Source organism: Parambassis ranga, chromosome 14, assembly GCF_900634625.1.
Source record: "Parambassis ranga chromosome 14, fParRan2.1, whole genome shotgun sequence".
In the NCBI taxonomy this organism is placed as follows: Eukaryota; Metazoa; Chordata; class Actinopteri; family Ambassidae; genus Parambassis; species Parambassis ranga.
The window spans coordinates 8064992-8087422 of NC_041034.1; the positions used below are offsets into that span (position 1 = coordinate 8064992).

At 44.3% G+C, this 22431-nt stretch overlaps 1 protein-coding gene across 1 annotated transcript in view; it reads right to left on the reverse strand.

Moving 5' to 3' along the window:
• Nucleotides 1-253: 253 nt before the first annotated feature.
• The window catches only part of nsg2 (neuronal vesicle trafficking associated 2), a 32879-nt gene continuing 10701 nt past the window's right edge, over nt 254-22431 (reverse strand). Inside the window, exons 4-5 of the mRNA XM_028421394.1 lie at nt 3457-3567; nt 254-1571 (exon numbers count right to left, since the gene is read on the reverse strand). Of these exons, the coding sequence (XP_028277195.1) occupies nt 1380-1571; nt 3457-3567 (303 nt within the window). The 3' untranslated portion in view covers nt 254-1379. The remainder of the gene's footprint in view (nt 1572-3456; nt 3568-22431) is intronic.

Consider the following 22431-nt stretch of genomic DNA (forward strand, 5'->3'; position numbering starts at 1 on the left):
TGCTGTCAATCACAGGTGTGTATCGTTATACCCAACAAATTGGCTCAATGTAGCTCGGGAAAAGGTCCACACAGGGACAGCAGAATGCATACCTAATGTGAGTATGAACATCTGAATAATGTAAAATGTTGAAAAAAAAAAGGCATCACTGTCGCTCACGTTGTGAGTGCCAAAGAGACGCAGCGGTAAGTGGGACTGACAGACACACTCAGCACAGGTCACAGCTTGTTTTTATTTTGAATTTAAACCGAGAGAGAGAGAGAGAGGGAGGGACAAGTATGCACACTGAGAAGTTACACCAGGGATCGCTACATATCAACTAACGACATCACAATATCTCATTAAAGCGCTTGTGACGACATTATAAAATAAAAAAAAAGAAATAACTAAAAATACAGTACAGGAAGAACCTTGGCTGCAGTTGAAGCCCATCTAGAAACGTAACGATACACAGCGGCAAATAAGAGACAGTGATGTTCTTTCCTCACCTGTAACATTGTGTTTTAATGAAGCTACAAGACTGGCAGCTGAAGCAAAATGTGATCAGTTCACATGAAGGAATCGTAGGTTTTATTTAAAAAGAAAGAAGAAGAAAGAGAAGCTACTACAATGCAAACACACAAAACTAGCCTGAATGCACACCTGTATGTACAGCTGGGGGTCACTCGGGGGGTGGGCACGAGATATTAGGATTGAAAACGTATGGCACAGAACATTGAAAATGTCATCATATATATATGAACTATCAAACAGCCATGGACACGGAGCAGGTGTGGGTAAGTGGCATCAGACAGAGGGGGGGGGCTGGAACTTTGTATTTAAAAATGTGTCACAGCAGTGTAAGAATGACATGTTTGAGTGGGAATATGAAGTGGTCTGAGTGTTTCTGATGGGTGAAAAGAAAAGAATAATGTAAATGAATATACAGTATACACACTTCGAACTCCAGAGAATCTCACAGAGAGGAAGCGTGAAATTCAGACTCGTGCCTTTGTACAAAGAGTTAACCTGGTAATCACATATAAAACATCCATACATTACAGTAGAAAATAAATATATCATGACAGTCAATGAATAATAAATTAGAAGGGAGGGGAGTAAATGTTGTAACCAGTGTGTGTGTGTGTGTGTGTGTGTGTGTGTGTGTGTGTGTGTGTGTCAGCAGACGATGAAGCTCCCAGGAGAGCCAATGAGCAGACGATGTAATCAGGATATGACCTAGCTGTTTTAATGTCTGCATGCATGTTTCCACTCTATATTGTCATTATGTGGGTCTAATAATTCTAAACACTCACCTACGTGTGTGTGTGTGTCTGTGTGTCCGTCTGTATGTACTTTTTCGTGTCTGCACCTGTGCATGTTCACATCTTTTTAACCGTTCAGTGGCCCTCGCTGTTTGGAGGCTTGGTGTCATGCCCTCCCGCCCCTCCAGGCAGCCAGGGGGAGACGGAGTGCGAGGTGGTCTGCTTGGCCATGCTGTAGTGGCTGATCACTGTGTAGAAACGGCCCCTGGAGTTGGCATCTTGGGCAGCGTAGTAGGCCTCAAGAGAAGCAGGGATACACCGCTTGTGCTGTGAGGGAACATGGAGATGTGAAGATTATATTCTCTGCCTCACATTAAAAGCATGTTGGTGGGTTCTATGTTGACAGACCAGCTTTTTTAAAGACTTTTGGAGACACTTTTGAGCCTTTTAACACCTTATCTTATTAGTTATTGCTCCATTCTAATTAAATTAGATCTTACTTTGTATTATTAATAGTACATGCCTGAGATTATCAGAGGTAATAATGAGAGGAGGGCTCTCACAGCTATGAATAACATGTGTGTTATTATCATTAAATGTGAGCCTGTATTGCATTTGAATGTGTTTTGCAGCCTTTTGTGCTGCTGTGTGAGGAAACGTGTTTCTATCGACACTTTCGCACCTCGTGAGTGTGCATGTGACACTGCTAATAATACCTCTGCACACTGCAGTCAGAGCCCCTGCAGAGGTTGCAGGCCTGAAACTAGATTTATTCCACCTTAAAGACTAGATTTGTCCAGAGAGACACACTCGCACACGTTTCCAAGGTGACCTCCTACCAAGAGGTACAGTGAAACTTCTAAACACAGGAAAGGAGAGGCTGCATCAGCCGGGTGGCTGTGTGAGACATTTTGTTTTATCACCGTAATAATCAGGAGTCCATCATCATGTGGTAATTATTGTAAAATTGGCAGTAAGCCTAATTTTCACCTAATAGGAGTCTTTCTTTCTTTGGCTTCTTTGTCAAGGAACAAAAGTGTCAAATTACACTTGATTACACTGGTCATAACTAAATCCCTGATATCACTGATTGATGTTTGCCTATCAGATGAGCCTCATTAGTCTGGAACATGACCTCAGAAATTAGTAAAAGCAGGGCAGGAGTATTGTGTTTTTTCCCCTCCCTGAGGACACCGTGCTCACCTTTCATTCTTTAGTTAGATAGATGAGAAAGAAGAGAAAGCCACTGGGTGGAGAAGGTGCAGCACATCACTTCGCTTCAGCTGAAAGAATATTTGCCAACATGGCGCACCTAATTGTTGAGTTGAATAGCAGCTGTACGATGTACAAAATATGTATGGAGGTGAACCACATTTTTATTTTATTTTTTATTTATTTTTAAGTGTACAGAGAACCAGCTGAGCAGGCCATCCTTTAATCCCTGCTGCCACCGTTACATTCGAAATATTCAATAAACTTCAAGGATCAATAGCTAATGAAGCATTCATTTATCTCATACTCATAATTTTTGTAGCTGAGGTTTTAATTTAAACTTTTATAGTCTGACAAAAACCATCAATCTGTTAGGAGAATTATCAGCACGCTGGTTATTTCTCTTACAGCAAAGGCTGCAAACAATGAAAAGGAAATAAAGACTTTTTGCTCAAAGATCAAACTATTCTGATGAGCAGTGACCCCAGTAGCAACAAAAGTAGGTTCACAGTAGCAGTAACATTACAATGTGTATTCAGGTCTGTTTTTGACTTGAAATGAGGCTCTGTTCCACCTCCTTTAATAAAAACACACCCAATTCAATTGCAGTGGAGGTGCTGATAAGCCGCAGAGCTTTGGAGATTGTTCATCTTTCTGTGGCATGATCACATTATCCCACTTAAGGTGTGACAGACTGTGTTACCGCATCATTTATTTCCCCAAAATCTCTAAGAAAGGGGAAAGACGGTGTCTTCTTTGTAGCACACCGCTAACTCTCACTGACAGGAAGGAACAAAGGAATAAACCAAATGTCACGCCCAATAAAGACACATGGTGGCAAAGGGGCAGAAATAAGTGATTCAGTGATCATAAAACTGGCCTTAGCTGGAGGCTTAGTTAACTGTGAAGAGGTGATGCACAGCTGGTTACTGTACAGTCCATCTGACTGTGCCTTCTGCTCCAGATAAATGTGCCGTAAAATGAAATACAGGCCACTTACCTTATAAATGAATCCATCTGGGCAGGCGTGGTCGTAGGTGAAGGCTTTATAAACCACCAGGAACACGATGCAGGCGAGGAAGGCCAAGGCCAGGATGATCAGGATTGTCACCTGGAGGGAGGACAAACGCTGGTCAGTGTGTGTGTGAGTCAGGGTTAGGGTTAGACAGTGAGAAAGATGGACTATGTGCACCGGTGTGTGGTGTGTGTGTGTGTGTGTGTGTGTGTGTCCATAATAAATGGTAAGATGTTCCCTCACTGAGGTCAATAGCTCCTCAAGGCAAGGTGCTCCTGTTGAGTTATGTGATGAATGATTCAAAATATGACACTGTTAAAGATTACCTTGTTTTCATGGACACAATGTGGCTAAATATAAGACATACAAGTCAGTGAGGTAAAACAGAAGCACATGAGCATCTCTGCTGCTCAGCTCTGTTTTTTATCCCACTGCAGGATTTCACTGTGCACACTGCGTGTGTGATCCTACTATAACACAGCTCGTTTACATCTTTTTGTTTTAACTGTATTTAGACTTTGTGTTTATTTTTCACTGTGACATATAACAATTATATACTTCTAATTGAGCTTCATTTGCATGGCCCTTATTAAAGTTTAAAGCTGAGGACTGAATCAGCAGATCCAGCAGGGATGGTGAAACACCCTCAGAAAGTGATGCTATGAACCCAGCTGCTTTGATTTTTAAACTCTTTGATATAACGTGACCTGGATAAAAGAAAGTTTTCACAGACGTGTCCTCATTAAAATACAAATGTCCTGCAGAAGTGGAAGTACAAAGCTCCCTACAGTTACCTCAGACTCACACAAAAATAATAAACCTCAAAGATATTACCTCCTGGTGTGCATATGCTGAAGTGTTGTCATGTGCTATGAGCTTAATATACACCATGTCATTGCATTTTGATGTCCAGATTAATGAAAATGAGTAATATTGGTGTAATTTTTTGCCGATGTGACAGCAATCCAATCATTAAGATGCATTTGTCTGTTTCATTGTGAGATAATTCATCACTGCTTGGTGTTTTCTGCAACCAATCCTGCACCGACTGTCAGCAAGGGGGAATCAATTAGCCCTTCATCTAAAAGCTGACTGTTTCCAGCTGTTTGCTGTCTAAAAAAGCAGAGGAAAGAAAAATGTTCTTCATTTCTCGCTGTTAATAAGGAGGGGAATTGATGAATTATGATTCTGTCCAAGTCAAACTTACTCTTTCCACCATTGATGTAAATATTTTATGTAAAAAAATAAAAATTTCGATCAGTTTCAACAAAACGGAACTATGAAAAATGCTTAATATCAGCCAAAAGCAGCACTGATGTAAAATTTCTGCACGCTGGTGCAAATATGCAGAGTGAAATATTCATTTTTCCCTGGCAGGCTAGACAATGTTGTTGTAAAGTAGATTAACATATAAAAGGATTTGTTTCCTCCTACTTCCTACTTGACACCCTGATTGGGTGCCTCTGACTTAGCATTTAATTAGAATTATGCAAATGAGGGCAAAGGATGTCGCTGTAGGTATGTATGTGGTGAATGAATGAGGTTGTTGGAAAAAGTTGCTTTTATATAAAAAAAAAGTCACATTTATCTGAGTTGAGCTGAAGAATAGAATCTTTCATAACACTTCAGAACAGAGCATTAGAGCCTTTCTTAAATTTACAGCCCTCCATACGATCTGTCACGGCGACATGTCAAAGCAATTACACATGGGTGTGATCATCAGTCTTCATCAGCGTTATGTGGGTGGACAGGGACATGCAAGCTAAGTGACTGTTTACTCGTGTCAACCGGGGGACACGACTCCCAGCCTTGGTCTCCGTTGACACTCTTGTGGTAAATTACATCTCCCGCATCACATGGCGCTGTGGAGGATGCATTTAAAGTCACGGTGACCCCGCCTCGTAGAGCAGCCGCAGCAGACAAGGGAGTGACTGATTAAGACCCGTCCTGACCCCCCCTTTTTCAATGGTTGAATAGGGATGCACATGAAACGGCTTATTAAGAAGAGGGATTACCGTAAAGCTCTTCATATCACAGAGGAGGCAAAGTGAGCGTTTCATGTGTGTGTGTGGACTTAAAGACTTTCTAACATGAAACGGAGACTCAATAAGTGAGGAGATTTGCAGGCAGGAAGTTGAACATCTGCGTTTGAATTGTTTGACTGAAACAGTCACTCAGTAGATTATTTACTAAATGAACTGTCACTCTTTAATGAGTCTTAAAATTAGGTCATGGAACAAACACATACATGGGAACAGATTAGTGGGATTAACCCTGGAATGGAGGGCGTAGCCTGTTTTAACGTTCAATCGCACTGTCACATCTCCCCACTGAAGTCTAGGGGCTGGGGGGGGGATGTGGACAATCAACCTGTTTGCGTTAGGTATGAAAGGAAGCCAGTGGTTTGCGGTACGGTTCTTTACTTGGGTTAAACAAGAAAATTACAAAACAAGAGCGGGGGACAAAAGGTCCAGCCACGCCACAGAACAAAAAAACAAAAAAAGACAATTTCAATGCGGGTTTGACACACGGAGGTCAACTGGTCATTTTAAAACAAACACAAATCTACTCGTTATGAGCGGAGGCACGGCAAGGCAGTGCTAACAAGGAAAACTCAGAAAAAAAAACCCCCTTCTAGTCAAGCGGACTAACAAATGCTGGTAAACACTCACAGGCCAGTAGGGGTTGTTTTAAAAGGCCAGGAACACAGTAACATAAATCTACTCGTTCGTACGAGCGAGGACAATCCATTCAAAAAGGAACACAGCACAAGTCACTTACTCACTGAGAGCGGCAGCACAAAGTTACACAAACAATCTCAATGTTAAAGCACACGTCGTAACGACCATAGTCAGCGCAACAGACACCTCTGTTGCGCTGGGGAGAAAGACACACACGCGCGGCAACCCTCTCTTTAGCAGTCTCCGCCGAGATGTAGTGCTTCGAGGCTTTGTAGCGGCCGCCCAGATTGCAGAACGAACATTGGTGGAGGAGTCTCGTAGCCAGCCAATCGTGAAGAAGAAGAAGGAGATCCAGTTTGCATGGGCCCCGCCTACATTCACTCCCATTCATTGACTCGGGGCCCCACCTCCAAACTCTCTCTCACACCCACACACACACACACACACGTCACTCTCATCCAAACGGACCAGGGGTCCGTAACACCCCCCCCCTTAAGAGTGACGTTGACAGGAAAAGACAGTAGCAGATTACATTCGTGACAAAGCATCAGCGATTACATTCTCAGAGCCCTTTTTGTGTAATATGTGCAGGTTGTAGTCCTGCACAAGAGCCGCCCACCTCATAAGCCTCTGGTTATGATTAGACATACGGTTGAGGAAAACAAGGGGGTTGTGGTCAGTATACACCGTTACCGGCCCGGAGCTTGAGCCAACATATACGTCAAAGTGTTGCAAAGCCAGTAGGAGGGCTAACGCTTCCTTTTCAATGGTAGAATAGTTGCGCTGGTGCTTACAGAATTTTCGGGAGAAATAACTCACCACTCGGTCAATTCCATCCCCGTCCTCCTGAAGAAGTACTGCCCCAGCGGCCGTATCACTAGCATCCACCTCCAGTTTGAAGGGACGCGTGAGGTCAGGTGCTACTAATACAGGAGCATGGCAAAGCAATGCCTTTGCATTTTCAAAAGCAGTTTTGCAAGCAGGGCTCCACACATAGTCATTCTTGGGGCTGAGCAACGAGGTTAACGGGTGTACTACAGCCGAAAAGTTTTTACAAAAGGTCCGGTAGTACCCCACCATTCCCAAGAATCGACGTAGAGCCTTTCTAGTCGCGGGAGGGGGAAAGTTTAGGATTGCCTCGATTTTTGCGTTAATTGGTTTAACCTGACCACGGCCAACTTCCCTACCTAAATAGGTAATCATAGCTTTCCCAAATTCACACTTTGCCAGGTTCAGGGTTAATTGTGCATCAGCTAACCGAGTGAACACTTGTTCTAAGGTTTGTATATGGCCTTCCCAATTCGATGAATAGAGAACGAGGTCATCTAAATACGCGGTACAGTTTCGGAGACCAAACAGGACGTTATTTATTAAGCGCTGGAACGTGGCCGGAGCGTTGCACATGCCGAAAGCCATCACCGTATACTGTAGGAAGTGATCGGGGGTAACAAACGCTGAGATTTCGGCGGCGCGCTCGGTCAGTGGGACTTGCCAATACCCTTTTAATAGGTCCAGTTTGGTCACAAACTCAGCATTGCCGATGGCGTCAACACAGTCGTCTATGCGCGGTAGCGGGTAAGAATCAGGCACGGTAAGCGCGTTTACTTTTCTGTAGTCCGTTATGAATCGCGGGGTTCCATCGGGCTTGGTGGCAAGGAGACACGGGGAACTCCAAGGGCTAGAACTATGTACTGCTAACCCATTCTTAAGTAAGTACTCCGTTTCAGACCTCATCAACTCCCGTTTGGCTGGGTTAACACGGTAAGGGTGTTGCTTGATGGGCACAGCATCACCTACATTTATGTCATGTTTAGCTACGGTGGTGCGCGACGGGACATCACTAAACAGTGTCGGGAATTTGTGGATGAGACTAACTATGTCGTCACGCTGTTTTTCAGTTAAATGTAAGAGATGGTCCTGTAGATTATCTATCATAGCGGAGTTTGTAAGCCGAGCACTGGTCGGCATCGAACGCACAGTGGGACACCCCTCAACACACTCCTCCCTCCCCACCGGGGTAACACCACACACGGGAGATGTTTTGGTTGCGCCCACTTCACTGTCACTGCACTCACGGGGAGTGTACTTCTTTAGCATATTTATGTGACAGACTCGGGACCCTTTTCGACGATCAGGGGTTGCAATCACATAGTTTGTGTCCGAGGTGCGTGCGAGCACCTCGTAGGGTCCAGTAAATTTAGCAGATAATGCAGCTCCCGGCGTGGGCAATAAAACTATCACCTGGTCTCCTACTGCAAAATGTCGCGGTACGGCGGAGCGGTCAAACCTGCTTTTCATTTTAGACTGTGAGGTGAGAAGCTTTTCCTGAGCTAAGGCACGCGCTTTAGCCAGGTGGGTTCGAAGCTTCCCAATATACTCCGTAGCACTGACGTGTGAGCGAGGCGCCGACAGAAATTCTTCTTTTAGGGCTTTCAGCGGGCTGCGCAGGTTATGTCCAAACACTAATTCAGCTGGACTAAAACCTAAAGACTCCTGCACAGCCTCACGTGCCGCGAAGACGGCGTATGAAATACCCTCGTCCCAATCTTTCTGGGTTTCGTAACAGAACTTCTTCAGCATGGACTTTAAAGTCTGGTGCCACCGCTCTAAAGCCCCTTGCGATTCAGGATGATACGGGCTACTCGACACATGTTGAATTTTTAGTGCATGAAGTACCTGTTTAAACAACCTGGACATGAAGTTCGCACCCTGGTCAGTTTGGACCACTTTGGGTAAGCCGAAAGTAGTGAAAAACTTTGTCAAGGCTTTGGTAATCGATTTCGCTGTTATTTTTCGCAGTGGAATAGCCTCTGGGAATCGAGTTACTGCGCACATCACAGTGAGTAAATATTGATTTCCACCCTTTGTGCGCGGCAGTGGACCCACACAATCAATGATCACTTTCTCAAAGGGTTCCCCTACAGCAGGAATAGGACGGAGTGGAGCAGGAGGGAGTGGCTGGTTCGGTTTCCCCACAATTTGGCATGCATGACAATTCGTGCAATGGCGGACAACGTCCTTTTTCAAGCCGGGCCAGAAAAAATTATTTAGGATCAAACGATAGGTTTTTGTAATGCCTAAATGTCCGGACCACGGGCCTTCGTGTGCTAACGCTAGAATTTGTGCTCGATATTTTGTCGGCACTACAATTTGGTGGATTACATTCCAATTACTATCTGGGGAGGCGCACCACTTGCGCATCAGAATGCCACGCTCTAAATAGAAAACTGGCATATCACACTCGACATCAGTAGTACTCACTACTTTAGCATAGCACCCACGCAGTGTTGGATCAGCTTTCTGGGCCGCACACAGTGTAGTACAGTCAACAGGGGGGGGAGACCCAGGAGGAGAGGACGAAACCCTGGGCGCCGGCGCAGCAGGAACTGCAGGGTTCTGCTCCTCCGGACTCTCCCTCACAGGTTCTGCATCATCTGAAAATACTGAAGAAAACAGCGTATCACCCAAAGCTAGCTCCTCCTTATTTTCACGAGCCTTACGAGCTTGTGCTCGGGTGATAGCACAGGTGGGAAATGTAGTTTGTTCCACCCCATCATTCCCCGTTTTAAATGATTTAGGATGGTTTAGAATTTCCAGTGCAGGGGTTACTTTCCCGCCCGCTATGTCATTGCATAACAGCATTTGTATTCCCCTTACTGGTAACGCAGGACAAACTGCAACAGGAAATACCCCAGATATCAAATCAGATGTCAGTTGAATATAGTGGATAGGACGCGGAACATACCCCATCTCGACACCTTGAATGACGGTGCTATAGCCAGCTGCTGTCTGCTCCGAGAAGGACAAACAGTTTGCGAGGATTAAGGACTGTGATCCCCCGGTATCGCGTAGGATGCGTATCGGTTGCGGTTTCGTTTCGGCCCCCACAAGTGACACTAAGCCGTCTAATAGAAACGGTTCAAAACAGGAGTCAACATTTTCGGGTGATGTTTTGCCTTCAACTATTCTGCTGCTTATTAGACTTACAGGCTTGGGCTGGGTCAGAGCGGCGTTCTCTTTGCGTTTGACAGCCAAACAATTGGCGATAACATGTCCAGTTTTATGGCAATAATAACATTCACGCTCCTCTTTAGAGGGACCGGATTTGACTAGCCCGGTAGAACCACGGGGTCCCCCAGCAGAACGCTCTTTATTACCGATCACAGCGGGGAAAGCTTTATGTGTAAGAATATACTCATCCGCGGTAACCGCCGCCGCAGCCAGTGAGCCTATCCTTTGTTCTGTAATATGTGTCACAATCCGCTCTGGCAAACAACGCTTAAACTCTTCTAATAGCATTAATTCACGCATTGCGGCAAGATCGTTTATCTTTTCTGAACTGCACCAACGATCAAAGAGAATACTCTTGTCTCGAGCAAACTCGACATATGTTTGAGCAGACGTTTTCCTGGAGTTTCTAAACTTCTGCCTATATGCCTCAGGCACCAACTCATACGCTTTCAGAATTACAGCTTTCACAATGTCATACTTTGTGCTGTCCTCCACAGGGAGTGCTGACACGACTTCCTGAGCCTTACCATTTAACTTGCACTGCAACAATAATGTCCAAAATTCTTTGGGCCACTTCAGTGCATTAGCCATTCGTTCAAAAACGGAGAAATATGAGTCTATTTCAGCTTCCCGAAATATGGGAACTAGAGCAATATATTTAGTAATGTCGAAGGTGGTGGAAAAAGGTTCACATACCGCACCGGCTGGCACCGATGGTAATGTGCTGCTTTTGGCCTCCAACTCCAGTTGACGTAATCTGACAGCTTTGTCAGCCTCAATCTGCATTTTTCTCAATGCAAAGTGCCGTTCTTCCGCTCTCTCTTGAGCTTCCAATTGTAGTCTAGCCAGGCGTACTTTCAGCCGAGCATCCAGACGTGAACTAGCACTGCTCTCAGGAGAAGTTGGATCATAGCGGGGAATTGTAAACGGGGTTTTCAGCTCACCCGCTGCTCCACTGCACAGCGAGGCCGCAGCAGCGACTGCGTCCCCATTCCTCCGCCCAGTGCCAGCCTCGGCGCCCTGTGCACCAGGCACGCCACTCTCAGCCACAGGGTCTGCCTGTGCTGGAACGATAACTCCCAACTCCACCAGTCTGTTCTCAATAAGAGTTTGCAATTCCTTTTTTTTAATTTGGCTAGGATGAACAATCTCATAGATTGCAGCAATTTTTATTAAATCATCCTTCTTAAATTTAAGGAGCGCTTCTACAGAAGGGGCAACAAAAAAACTTTCTAGCTCTCCAGCGGCCATGTTAATCAGTAAGGCTCAGGATCCGTGGTGGCTACACTCTGTAAACGCCAAGTAATGAAATACCGCCAGCAAACACACCGGATAGTAAAATATTTTTTTTTTTTTTTTTTTTTTTATATAGATCCCGGACGAGCCCCCACTTGTCACATCTCCCCACTGAAGTCTAGGGGCTGGGGGGGGGATGTGGACAATCAACCTGTTTGCGTTAGGTATGAAAGGAAGCCAGTGGTTTGCGGTACGGTTCTTTACTTGGGTTAAACAAGAAAATTACAAAACAAGAGCGGGGGACAAAAGGTCCAGCCACGCCACAGAACAAAAAAACAAAAAAAGACAATTTCAATGCGGGTTTGACACACGGAGGTCAACTGGTCATTTTAAAACAAACACAAATCTACTCGTTATGAGCGGAGGCACGGCAAGGCAGTGCTAACAAGGAAAACTCAGAAAAAAAAACCCCCTTCTAGTCAAGCGGACTAACAAATGCTGGTAAACACTCACAGGCCAGTAGGGGTTGTTTTAAAAGGCCAGGAACACAGTAACATAAATCTACTCGTTCGTACGAGCGAGGACAATCCATTCAAAAAGGAACACAGCACAAGTCACTTACTCACTGAGAGCGGCAGCACAAAGTTACACAAACAATCTCAATGTTAAAGCACACGTCGTAACGACCATAGTCAGCGCAACAGACACCTCTGTTGCGCTGGGGAGAAAGACACACACGCGCGGCAACCCTCTCTTTAGCAGTCTCCGCCGAGATGTAGTGCTTCGAGGCTTTGTAGCGGCCGCCCAGATTGCAGAACGAACATTGGTGGAGGAGTCTCGTAGCCAGCCAATCGTGAAGAAGAAGAAGGAGATCCAGTTTGCATGGGCCCCGCCTACATTCACTCCCATTCATTGACTCGGGGCCCCACCTCCAAACTCTCTCTCACACCCACACACACACACACACACGTCACTCTCATCCAAACGGACCAGGGGTCCGTAACACGCACATTAATTGTAGATTGAACGCAGAGCAACAGCTCAACAAAGAGCTCACCCGGCCCCTTTGTAACAGAAACGACTGCTCGGAAATCCCTGTTCATGCAGCCGCGGCCATGTGGTGTATAAATCCATTAAACATCTATCCTGACCTTTCTCCATTATTCATAATCTGGCTGAACTCCTCAGCAGACCTGAGGTGGTCGTCAGCATAACGCTGGATGAAAATTCCCTCCCTCCCTGCATGCATGCATGAAGTGCTGCAATATCTTTATCTCTGAAGAGCTCTTATTTATCTGTGTGCAGTCACGTCAACAAAACTATGGTATCTCCCACGGAGGCACCTCCCCTCTTTCATCCTACACTACTATCAGCATCAACGCATCCACATCCGTTCCTGTGTGTGACGCAGATAACAGACAGATGTATGTTTGTCTGGGAGGCAGGCAGAGGTGCAGCGTGCTGATACAGTTTGATCAAGAACAACGGCCGGACACATCAGTAAAGCTGGCAGGTTATCACACCGGCTGAGCTGTAACTGTTTTGCCAAATGTTCTGGTTGTATTCAAAGCTGCAACACTTAGATCCAAAAATAAAAAAAAAGTGCAGCGTCTCAGTCATCCTGTGGATTCACACTGTGAGAAAAATAAAACCACAGAAGTGAATATTTTTGGCTTTGAATATGTCCAAGTTAATGATATATAAAAATATGTGCTAGTTGAGTTTGGATATCTTTTGCATACATTTATTTAGGATTATAGTTGTGATGCTTCATTTCCTCATTTGGATGCTTTCACTGCTCATCTATCAGTCACAGTTAAATACGCCCCCCGTGTCTGATGTGCCTTTAGAAGGGTGCAGGAAGTGTCTGCATTGCTTATTTTTATCATCACTATTTTACTTTGATTCAGCCTGTTTTTAGATGGTCTTTTTTAAAATATAGAATGAATAAAATTTGTGCGATCATCCACAGCGTCATCAAGGTGGCAACGTCAAGGGAAAGAGGCTGTCACAGGAGTCGACACCTGCTGTTGTTTTTACCAGGCTGTAATCATGTTCTGAGGCTGGCTATTTGAACATGAGTGTCTATGGGGATTGACTCACTTTTGGAGCCAAAGCCTAAAGTCTGTGGAGGGAACTGCAGTTTTTAAAACACAATCACACGGCCTTCACTTCACTGCTGCTTCATAAAAGCTTGTAAATCTTAAGACCAGAGCTGGAAAAGCTGTGCATGTGGATGTGAGATGTTAGCCTTGTCACATGTGACCTTTTGGACCCTAACCCTAACCAAACAGCCTCTGCTTTGATCTGTCCTGTGACCTTTATGTTGTTTTTAAAGGGGATGCTTTCTAAATCTGTCACCGGGTTCATTAATCCCATTACTCAACAGACTTCCCTGAAGGCGTTGGAGTGATTACAGTTCAGCCCAGATGAAACATATCTGGATGTTAATCTCTGTTTTTAGTGCACGTAGCTCTACATGTGCAGCACAAAGAAAATAATCCATAAAAAAGGCCTCAGCTGCCATTGTGCTGTTACAGAGGCGGAAACAGGAAGATGAATGAAAAGTAGTTGTTTTTGCTTCTTTCAGCGGTGTATGGATTGAGGCATCAACCGATATCCCATTGTGTTTGCTGCCCTCCTGCCTGCATCCCTGTTTGTCTGTCTGTCTCTGCCACCTGCTACCAATAGGAGGGAGTGAGGTCCCCCATCTGCCCCTGGATCTCTATCACTCGCTCTCTGTCCCACGTTCGCTTGCTGCTTTATTGTCTTTGTCATCTCTTCCTTTATTTCTCACTTTGCGCACTCCGTCACTATGTTACCAGTTTTTATCAGAGCCATTTTTCTCTCCCATCACACACACACACCTTTTTTTTTTTCCTTTCTGCTCCCGCTCAGACACACACTTACATATTCTCCTCTGTTCCTCGACCGAATGTGAGGAGGTGTCTGCTCCCCCATATTGCCTGTCAACTTATAGCAGTGAGAGTGTGGGTGGTGTGTTGCATTCCAACATAGCACAGTGTTAAAAACTAAAAAATATAGAGAAAAAAATCATATGTCAAGCGGTGGTGAAACAGGCTGTGAAAAAGCAGATCCATTTAGAAAAGTGCCTTCAAACTTGTGATGCGCTGTGCAGCCAGAAGTGTGTTTAAAAAAAACACACACACACACACGCTGTTGATTATTTTTCTACAATCCAGATCCGCACAGTCAGTGAAAGTGTGTGTGTGTGTGTGTTGTCAAAGATGAGGGTAAACAGTAGGTGAACTGTAGATGTTTAATCTGCAGTCAGAGATGAGAGCGCTGCAGAGCAGATGAACAATCCCGTTGCATCTTTTATAATCTGGGTTGATTGTTTGTCATTCTCAATAATACACAACCTGTGCGCAGCTGCAGCTCCCTGTTGTCTCACTAATAGGAAAAAAATAAAAAAATTCACATGCATCAAAACAGCTGTCTGCTCCAATTTGGTGTACAATACAGTGTAGGTGGAAGTAAGTTATTAAATGGCTGCAATCAGTCAAGTCAAGTGGTGACTTATTTGTTTAAAAAGACTCCTGGCAAAGACAGAAATCACAGAGTGGAGCTGGAAATGTGCACCCAACCCCCCGAAGCTTTATCATCTCAGGCCAATTAAAGGTCAGGACACTGAGCAATTGAGACACTAAAGATTCATTTATTCATCACACGTGTGAGCGTTTAAGTCAGGGGATCAGCTTCTGACATAAAAATGTAAATGAAATACTCTGTTATCCGCTTTAAGCAGTTTTGTAGGGGTGAAATTAATGAAATGGGTGACAGGATGCACGTTAGCACAAGCGGTGTGGAACTGCAGCCGATAACTAAAAGGCCGCTGGTTTGATCCCTGTGTGCCCTTCGGCACAAAAAACGGTTTGTGTGTGATCATCACTGTACATGTAATGTAAATGGGCAGAGATTAGATGGGAGGAAATTATTTGAAAGAAATCCTTGTTTTAAGACTGCAGGACGACCATGAAGGCCTGAAGCAGTGGCAGTTATAATCATATTAAAATAAAATGTTCAATCTGGCACATTTAACTTGTTTATTAATACACAGTACATTGCTATAGTTGAGGGATCTTACTGCTGAATCTAGTTAAAATAGAGCTTTTACAGGTTGTAGAGTGTAAAAATACATTATACAGCAAGAGGGATGGTTATGTTAAGATTAAGATTGAGATTATGTCCAAATATTAGCAGTTCATTTACAAAAATGTTGAGAGAAAATAGTGACTTCTCATCTGGTGCACTGTGCTGTTCTCCCCCCTCAAAGAATATAAAGGGAAAAACGTGTCTTTGTTTTGAGTCAGTGGAACAAAGACAAATCTCAAAGCAGGCATTGTTTGGGGAGCCGACTACCTCAGAGCGGAGTATCTGAGACAGGGCAGCGGAGATGTCACGGAGACCATGTAGAGAGGGATTTGATCTCTGGAGAACCGGTTATCGGGTTGAGACAAGTGCAGTTACAGTGGTGGTGTGGCAACAAAAGTACAGACACTGCACTGTCGAAGCTCATCTCATTTCAGGTGGAAACTCAAACTGTTAAAATGCCAACCTGAGAAAACAAAACGATTTCAGGTTCAGCTGCACAAAAGCACACAGAGAGAGAGCTTTGATTCATCTGGTCAGGTCAACAAACTACACACTGCCCCGGCTGTTTTTCAGTGGACTTTATTACAGGTCCAGCATTTGATATAAAGGTCACTCGGATGCAACAAAGAAAACAACTCGCTCACTAAAGCCAAACTGGGTTCTATATATCGATGGGAGCCATCATACGTCGGCAAACTCAAAGATTAGGACAGATTTACACATGGTGAAAAGGGGCTGCGGCTAAATTCTGAATTCTGTCTGTTACGGACAAATATAATCTCCTTCTCTCTGAGTGTGCACATCCAGAGGTGGATCACGTTCTGTACTTGAACGTCCTCTGCAGCCTCCTCCATAAAAGCACAGTGAGAGCTATTTTCTTTTTATCCAGAACAGGCCCAGCACTGAATAGAATGGGGAAGATACACAAGTCATCACCTCGACTTAACCATTCACATCTGTGCTCTGCTCTAATCAAACATTTCTGATTTCATCTCAAAACATCCAATTCATAGCGACTTGTGCCCTATTTTTTGGGAGGCACATGCAGCCTCTTAAGAAATCATTTTTTGGAAATAAGAGAGCTGCTTTAAGCAGCTTTTTATGTCAGGCTTTGCAAATGTTAGACATGTATATGCATTAATGTATAGTGAAATGGTCCTTTAATACTGGTGTGTGCCTATAGATGATGTATTTCTACTTCCTCCTATGTTTAGCAGTAAATGTGTCATTAAAGGAACATCCCTCTCTCTCAGAACCCACTCGCTCGGTGCATGTTCAGCAGGAGATGGGTGCTAATTATGCTAATGTATCCCAATTAACCAAGGTCTCTATGGAGACAAAAACTTCAAAGGTTTCTGTCAGCGCACACTGTCATGTTAGTTAGAAAACGCTCAGAGCAGAGTGTGCTCTCGGGGTATAGACTCCAAATCAAATAGCAGGTGGGCTAAATAACAGACAGAAGTAAGAGACAGAAAGGGCGAAGGAGACAAAAAGTGCATAAACAACACACGTCTGCAGCCCTGAAAACCTTCAGACACAAGAGGACACTGCCTTTCCCCTCCTCTACATGTACATGATATCAATAGAACCTATGACAGATACAGTATATCATATATCAGTATCAGTGTATAGGTTGTTGTCCAATATGCAACAATATAGACACTTTTTTTAAGTAACACAATTCAGAAAAAAAAGAGGTTTGGGTAATTTCGTGTCATCTCCAGATGGTCTCTCCAGCAGGGGACACTCTATTGTTCACAAAACGTTGAATTTTGACTGTTAATTTATGTATTTAAGTGTTCAAAAAAAAAATCCTGTAACTGCGTGTTGTGATAAATGTTTAAATAATAAACCTCAGGAATCAAATCTGAGTGCATCCTCAGTACCACGCACTAATCATGCATCAGTAATGAGTCTCTAAGGAGACTCTAAACATCTGGATTAGATTAGCTAATCAGCTTCTACTCTGCTAGATGAAGACGCTGAAGGAGAGGAGATATTATTAATGATGGGACCTGCCTCCTTTAACACACAGCACAACTCTAAACATCTGTTTACATCACAAGACAAGGTTCATTACTCTAATGTCTCCCTGTTCTCCGTCTCCTGGGTGCTTTTTGTCTTCCTGCACATGTTTATCTTGCACAAAGCCACCTGTGTGTGTGTGTGTGAGAGAGTTTCCCCTCAGATCTCCTGCAGTTAACTTGTTTAATCAAATTTATTATCAGTGTGCAAATCAAGAAAACCCAACTTAAGCTGTTGGATTAATCGATCTTTCAAAATTCCAAGAAATTCCAAAGTCATAGTTTTCACTGCCTCTGCAAATCCCCGACTGATCATCAGAGGCGAAAATGTTCAAAGAAGAAATATGAGCGAAAAAAACATTGTGGGGACAGATTAAAAGGATTTCTGTGCTTAAAGAGAGCAGACGAAGAGGTTTTGGAGAGGGATAACATTCAGTGGGGAGTTTGAGGATTTGTCTTGAAGAAAAGAGCTTTAGGGGTAAAAAGAGATGATGATCTAAGCGGACTCCTGCCTTAATCATAGCTGCAAAGTTACTGCATCACTGAAAGTCACTTTAAAGTTCCCATGGAATTGGCTGGCAGAGTGCTCGTTGTTTACACATATTTATATGTTTCTTGTAAAAAAAAAAAACAAGGAGTGAGGAAGGCTGTGGCATCCAGAAAAGTCCGGCTGATGAAACGGACAACATGACTATGACAGTGAAGCTTTCTGGATCTGATCTTCACTGGTAGCTTTTCTGACCACTGTGACAGTGCAATACCACTGATGTCGGGACGGCAATGAAAGAAAAAGTTGGACCAGTTGAGAGGACAGATGTTAAAGAGAGAGGAAACAACAGGGGAGTCAGAAGTGGAGGGTCAGACTAGTCATCTGCAGTCTGTCTGTCTCCTAATTGCTCCCATGGCTCAGGTTGTCAGAACAACAGCAGCAGCAAAGTGAAGGACTGTGGCTGAGGGCAGGGAGCACGCTCGCCTCCTTTCTTCACTATCATTTTCAACATGGCAGCATCAAAGCTTGGCTTTTTCTTAGCGGTACGTCTCCATTTCTACAGCTCTCAAGTCCTTTCTGCTGCAAACCTGAGACCTGAGAATCAGCTGAGCAGGAGTTTGTTCTTTGAATGGTCTTCAGTGTGCCACAAATATTGAAGGCAGGCTGCCAGGACACAGACGCAGGGAGCTCACACTGTGGTGGCCCATTGTCTCTCAAAGTAGTTATGCCCATAATTGTGAAAAATGGTAAATGGTAAAATCGTCAAATGGGGATGAAAGGGTGGACGGTTCTATTAACCTAAGTCTATAGTTTCACACAGGAGGCTGATGCTCCTGTCCAGTGTCTGACCTTTAATTCACTTCCTCATTATTTCTTATTCTCATTGTAGATACCTCACATGATTCTCGGTCTTAACCCTTTCATTCACTTATTAAAGTCACATATGGTAATATGGCAGGCAAAAGTTTGACATCATGTGCTAGTTTTGTCACTGCTCCACTGGCTGCTTCTGACTGATATTTGATGGTGTCAAACTGCATGGACTTGTTGGCCATGGATCAGTCTCAGGAGCCCTTCTTTAGTCTTTAGACTTATTAACAATTGAGTTTGGATGCTGCCGCCTCTGTTTTTATGTATGGAGAATGAGATAGGATGACACATCTCAGATGGATCCAGGGTTCTTTACTTGTAAATTGGATTTTCTATTTGCCTTGACCTTTGAGATAAATCAGGACATGCAGTTGAAATTTTATTCAGATGTTGCATGAATATATGGACTGAGAGGGAGACATGATTTATGTATATGTATTCACATCTGCTGATATCGACAGGAGGACGGTGATTGAAGCACACCGTCCTCTGAGGTGCTGCTTTATTTGGGGTCTGAAACAAGAAGTAGAGCAGAGCTGATGCCATCTGGATTTCTACATCACTCACACAGCAGCGGCGCTGTCTGTCTGCGTCTGTCTGTCTGCTTGAAGACTCGTCCGTCTGTCCGTCCAGCTCGCCTGTCTCATATGGCAGCTGACACAAGGGACCTCTTTGCAGTGACAAATGACTGAGACTTGAGTTGACATTGAGGCCTTTGGGATGGCAAACTGACCTAACCAGGATTGTGTTTGTGGTTCAGTGGAGCACAAAGATGCACACACACACAGCACCATCTAGCTGGGTTTGATATACAGAATGTGTTAACAGCATCCTCCTTCTGCCTGTTTCACACTGATAACCAACACAACCAGCAGAGGTCTGTGAACACCCCCAGTCTGAACCAGTCCATAATTTGTAAGATCAGTGTGTGTGCGCACACCAAGCCTCTACTACATAGGATCACATCTGGCTAGTTCATTTTATCAAAAACCAATTCTGAACAATAAGATGTCTGTGAGTATGTGCCAGGAGCTGGCACAGTTCTACCTGCGAGTGTGTTAGAAGTGCTGTAAAGTGCTTCCCAGCATAGAGTTTGATGAGAGAGTGTGATGGTTCTGTTGCCAATTGTTGGCTTGTTATGACACGATGGTGAGGGAGAGAAACTCGAGGAAGCCGGCGAAAGGAGGCAAAATGGCGAACGAGAGTGGAAGCTAGACTAGGACAGGATGAGAGGGGAGAGAAAGCGAAAGGGGGGGGGGGTGTGAGGAGAGAGTGAAAAAGATTTGCCAGTGTGAGGGCTAAATGTTGCCAGGCTGAATCCCTGAACAGGTTAACTCGCAACTCCAATGTCACCAATCGTTTTTAAGGCGCCTATGGACAAAACCACAGCTGCCGAGGCGAAGATAATAATAATCCAAGCCTGTTACTATAATAAAGTCCACTCAGGACTTGTTAAAAATGGCTTCCAGAGTGTAAAAAAGCAGAAGCAAAATGTAGGAATGTATAGCCCTTAGGCTTATCTGCTTTAAGTTGTGCAAAAATATATTCAGCTAATATGCATTTCCTACAGTAGTCTCATTAAAAGTCAAATATGCAGTTTCTGGCTTGTAGTATTATTATTATTATTTCTGATTGATTTTACTGCACAAACACATCCAATAGTCTGAGTGCAAATTCTGTATATGAAAAACAAGCGTACAGACCTTCAGGACAACAAGAGAGCTAGCAATAGATGAGCCTTGTAGGATCTGATGCTTATATACAAACAGAGACGTGTGTTTTTCTGGATGTGCAGCATCAGAGGAGTCGATCTGTTGTCTCTGCCACATCTACAAAAAAAGCATCTGGCCTGCCTCCTTAAACATCACAGAAGGCTTCACGGGTGATTCAGTAAACCCCCCCCCCCCCTTCACTTCAGTCTGTGTGAGTGCATCGATGTGGGTGTTTAACCGGGATCAGACGAAGGCTACGAACGCTCCCTACAATCAGCAGTGTTAGTCATCCTTACAAAACAAGTGAGAGGGATACATGGAACAGGAGGCCATGTAAGGTTTCACACCACAGCCATAATTACCTCCAACCCGATGAAGGCCTTCTTTAGAGGCGGGAGACGGCAGCAAAGCTTTTATCTGAAGGCGGAATGGTGGTAATAATGGGATAATTGTTTTGGACGATGGCTGCCTCTCCCACCGCTACCTGCACAGGCCTGCTAACTTCTGCTGGCAGCGAGCGTGCTCGGCTTGGCAATCACTGTGCTGTCATGTGGTGTGTGTGTGTGTGTAAGAGAGAGAGATGAGGTTTGTGTTGACATTTATCTGAGAGTGTGTGAGTCCTGGATGTGTGTGTGTGTGTGTGTGTGTAAAACACAAATCCAGCCAACTACACCATGTTTCCTGAATAGCAGGCAGGCCAGGACCCAAGCAGGACAACACAAATTAAATCCTCCCTTCATCAATCTCGACACCTGCATCTCTCAATCTCTGCCCCGCCATGCCAGACTAATCCGTTCCCCTCATCCAATAACACATTTTCAAAGATGATCTTCACGCCATTCTTTTAATGAGATAGTCTGCAGCTGAGATCTGAGATCATTTGTAGAAAGAGACTGAATTCAAGCCAACAAAAAGGAAGTCCTTGACTCCAGGCGGTCAGCTTCCATCATGTTACTGTGTCTCATGTGCATTTAATGAGATGTGTCTGTGGTTGTATGGATTGAAAACATGGGCAGCATGCACTTCACATATATTGAAGCGAAAAGCAAGGATTTATATTTTATCTCTCTTCATCTCCATCCACACAAGACCTCTCCAAGATTAGGTTGCTCAGCATGCAGAGAGATTCAGGAGCTCGTAGGCTGTCTCTACGTTAGCAAACTAATGAGGTAGGAAACGTGACTTCCTCTGCTCGTTCATGGAACAAAACAACGACAGGGAATCCACTGCAAGCCGGGTCTGCTGGGAGTAATTAGAAAGACAGAGGGAAAAAAGAGAGCGAGAGAGGAAGGTAGAAGACATGCGGCAAGGGACAAAACTGGAGTGGGAGGAACGGGGAGCATTTTGACATGAACCTGAGCTAGCAGAGGGATGCGGGATGGAGGGAGGAAACATCAGCAAACATGTCTGCTGTTTTGTCCACATTGCTCTGATATTTTCAGCCATGCAGTCAGCCTTCTCCCCACACACTCCCTTTTTCCTGCTTGCCTTGCAGAAAGATCCATCTGTGTTCACAAGAATGCTGTCATGGCTGTGTGTCCCTCTGTAGATAGAACTCACAGCTGAAATGTAACATGTCCTTTATAAATGAGGTTTACTTGCAAAAGTGTCAAAATAAAAGGCTTACAGTTTATATCAGGAAAAAAAAGGAAACTCAGTCCTGCAAGCAAGAAATATGCAAGTGAAAGGACAGAGAGAAGCAGATGAGGACAGAGAGTGGTAAGCAGGAACAAGGCGGTGAGGGGGGGCAGATTAGAGAGCATTTTACACTCTGAGCTCTTCATCCATCAACACAATCTGCAAAGCTTTGAAGAGAGAAG